Here is a 3,807-nt window from a genome sequence, read left to right as displayed (position 1 = left end):
GATATTGCCAGTAGTGAAGAGCCTTGAGGCAACCTACATGTTCCGTCAATATAGCAGTCCAAGACACAGCTCTAAGAATCCACAAAGGCAGGAGGATCGAAGATCACCCACATGGAACAACAAGTTAAAGAAAAAGATTCAACACCCTAAATCTGCAAAAGGGCAAAATAGAATAGAAAAATTTGCATATAACACCATATTTTTTTAATGAAATTGTAGCTTCTGTACATTCACTATTTATAAATTGAGCCCTATGATTTAGTAAATATATGCAGAAAATGTCCAGCCGTTAGATCAATTAGCTAAACTTAACCAAATATCTGAGTTAAGTTAACTATATTAAGAAAATTATATAAATAGTCTCAACTAAGTCATACTAAGGGTATTTTAGTCATTTCAGAAAAATATTTTAATTATTTTAGAAATAATATCTCTAATTGACAAAATATTCTCATGGTGTTAGTTCAAATCTAACTCAGGATATTTTCTACACATATTTATTAAATCATAGGGCTTAATTTGTAAATAGTTAAAATATAGGGTGTAAACCATAATTACGTTATAAAGCAAGGTGTTATATATAAATTTCCTAATAAAATAACACAGCTATGGACCCTTAAAAATTACGGCATCTAGGACCAACAGCATTAGGAGTCACCGGAAACATAAAAACCAGTAAGCACAGGCTACTACTGTGAATGAGTCTCGAACTTTCTCCCCATCCAGAATAGTTGCACCCACTTGGCATGTCAGTGATGCCAAAAGACAGATGGGCACCAATAGGCAAGAGAGGTCAGCGGCAGCGGTAGTGGATCAACTGCTGGACAAGTGATCAAGCAAAGAATGTGGAAAGAAAGTGGTTGAGCCGGTCCTTTAAGGGGTAAAGGAGTTAGAAGGGCGACATGGCTAGATCTGATGAGGGAGTGGTGAGGGGCGGGCGTAGTGGCCTTGAATTTGGCAAGGATGGGAAGAAGATAATGAAGGAGAGCAACGGTGAGGAAGGGAACGATAATAGCTTCCGGGCGTTTCTTGTGGCGATGAGGAGCGACTGTGGGAAGAGGCAGCGGTGGGCACGATGAGGGGCGACAGTAGTGTGTTAAGAGTGAAGACACCTCGGTCTTTTGGGAAAGGAAGATGAAGAACAACAAAACGAGAAGGTGGGGGTGGGTGGGTCTCTCCTAGCCAATGGGCCAGAGGAGGGGAGGGGAGTGAAAGAACATTACCAGTGGCGACGACGAGGGAAAATATCCCTTCCAGAGAGAGGAAAGACTTGCACCAAACCCTAGCAAAGCTAGGGTCGACGTAGAGGACGCATCAAAATGGTCTCTAATACATGACTTCAAATCCTAACATCTTACTTGGGAGTAAGGATCCAAATTAACCCTCCTACTATTGATTGGGCCTAAGCAAGAGTGTGTTTGTTTTACCTCAAACTAAATTCATGACCATGTGAATTAGAAAGTTCCCATTAACAGGTATATGAACAGAAATTGTACACGTGTACGACCTATGCAATAATAGTAGCCCCATTAATTTTCTTAAAAAAATAATAATACTACTGCAAGCTTTTAATTTCTAGTACCCAAATTAACAAACCCTCACATAACCTCTATACCAAGGGAGAGAAGAGAGAGAAGCTACAGAGATGGAGCTCCCGGGCGATCGCTTTGACGTGATCATCATCGGCGGCGGGATCATGGGCAGCTGCACGGCCTACGAAGCAGCGAAGCGCGGCCGCCGCGCCCTCCTCCTCGAGCAATTCGACTTCCTCCACCACCGCGGCTCATCCCACGGCGAGTCCCGCACCATCCGCGCCACCTACCCGGAGTCTTACTACCCGCCGCTCGTCCTTGAGTCCTACCGTCTTTGGTCTGAAGCCGAGTCGGAGGCCGGTTACCGCGTCATCACCGAAACCCGACACCTCGACGTCGGCCCCGCGGCGGACTGCAGCCTCCAAGCCGTCATCGCCAATTCCACCGCCGCCGCCGCCGCCCGAGTCATTGATCGCGCCGAGGTCGACGATATCTTCTCCGGCACGTTCCGGCTCCCGGACGGCTGGATCGGCGTCTCCACGGAGGTCGGCGGCGTGATCAGGCCGACGAAGGCCGTCGCCATGTTTCAAACGCTCGCCCTAAAGAGAGGAGCTATTCTTAAAGACCACACAGAGGTGAACGAGATCAAGAAGGACGAAACCGGAGGGGTCCTGGTCAAGACGGCCAACGGCCACGTGTTCAGGGGAGCCAAGTGCGTCGTGACAGTTGGGAGCTGGGCCAAAAAGTTAGTTAATACCGTTACCGGTCTCCCCCTCCCGATCCAACCTCTGCACACTTGCGTTTGCTATTGGAAAATTAAAGACGATCACGAGGAGGAGCTCACGCCGGAGAAGGGTTTCCCGACGTTCGCCAGCTATGGACAGCCGTACATCTACGGGACGCCGTCGTCAGAGTTCCCGGGGCTGATCAAAATAGCGATGCACGGCGGACAGCCGTGCGACCCCGATTGCAGGGACTGGACGTCGAACTCGGGAATCCTGGTCGATGCGGTCCGCGCATGGATCAAGGAGTTCCTCCCGGACCTCGTCGAGGCCGGGCGGCCTGTCATGACACAGGCGTGCATGTACTCGATGACGCCCGACGGCGACTTCGTGATTGACTTCCTCGGGGGGGAGCTCGGGAAGGATGTGGTGGTCGGGGCTGGGTTCTCCGGCCACGGGTTTAAGATGGGGCCGGCAGTCGGACGGATCCTCGCTGACCTGGCGATTGACGGGGAGGCAAAGGGGGTGGATCTGAGGTGGTTCAGGATGGCTAGGTTTGAAAAGGATCCGAAGGGGAATGCAAAGGAGTATGAGGACCAGGTCTCGTCTCATGTCAATCTCTAGAAAAGCTTAATGTAGATTTGTTTGAATCTTAGGCTAGTTCTTCTCGTAAGTTCTTAATTAGCATTTCCCTTGTTTTAATTCTTGGATGCTATTTTGCAAATTCATTTGAAATTTTAGTAGTTAGAATAGTAGGGGTGTTTGCGCAGTTTAAGAGTCAATAATGCAAGCACCTGCTGATTTTTTTTTTTTTTTTTTATATGAATGTTTGTAGACTTAAGAATTGGAGTTCAAAGATACAATCAAATCCTGTAGGTAAATCAGTCTAGTCTTTGTGACTCAATTCTCGATTGCTAGACTAGCAAGGTAGGTGTTTTTTTTTTTTTTTTTTGATAAAGTTCGTAGATAGTTAATCCATTAAACTTCAAATAACGACTATAGTATGATATACAAGTGAAGAAGGTGAGATGGATGAAAATCCTATAACAAGCCTCACATTTGGCTGAAAATAAATTGACTAACATTAAAATGTTAGGTATTAGCTTGTAATAATATACAAGTACTCAAGGAAATATAAATTAACGGACGGGATAGAGCATGGGCCCTAGAACAAGCCTCCATCTTAGCTTACAGAAGCAACAATATGAAGAAGAATAGTTGCTAGAGTCTTGAACTCAGAGCACATCTTGTCAAAGAATCAACATCCTATGACTCTTCTCATCCAAATTAGATTCAACACGCATAGAGACCAGCCAACCCAATGGTACCAACCATACTAATCACCAAAACATGTTAGAACAAGCCACCATGAGAAACCCTAAGTTAGCACCTACTTAATAGGTGCCGGCCATGTGGCAGTAGGTCCAGTACATGAGGGTGGGGCAACCAACCTTCGACCACCATGGAAGATCCACTATCAAGTAGCGGTTGCATCACTAGAGGGAGGCCAATAATGGTTGCCACTTAGAGCTCTAGCATACTAGAGGAGCTAG

The 3,807-nt window shown here is 46.4% G+C and overlaps 1 protein-coding gene across 1 annotated transcript; it reads left to right on the top strand.

Moving 5' to 3' along the window:
* The first annotated feature begins 1,568 nt into the window (after positions 1 to 1,568).
* On the top strand, positions 1,569 to 2,994 carry LOC140778313 (probable sarcosine oxidase). Its single transcript, XM_073122957.1, has one exon. It carries the CDS (start codon positions 1,646 to 1,648, stop codon positions 2,876 to 2,878), a length of 1,233 nt encoding a protein of 410 aa, XP_072979058.1. The 5' UTR covers positions 1,569 to 1,645; the 3' UTR covers positions 2,879 to 2,994.
* The last annotated feature ends 813 nt before the right edge of the window (positions 2,995 to 3,807 follow it).

Source organism: Typha angustifolia, chromosome 15 (assembly GCF_048772165.1).
Source record: "Typha angustifolia cultivar Huaian chromosome 15, ASM4877216v1, whole genome shotgun sequence".
NCBI lineage: Eukaryota > Viridiplantae > Streptophyta > Magnoliopsida > Poales > Typhaceae > Typha > Typha angustifolia.
Note: the sequence above shows the minus strand (reverse complement) of the source record. Positions and strands in the feature narration are given on the sequence as shown.

Excerpts from the sequence above, each read along its gene's own strand:
- LOC140778313 (XM_073122957.1), top strand. The coding sequence starts at position 1,646 with ATGGAGCTCCCGGGCGATCGCTTTGACGTGATCATCATCGGCGGCGGG.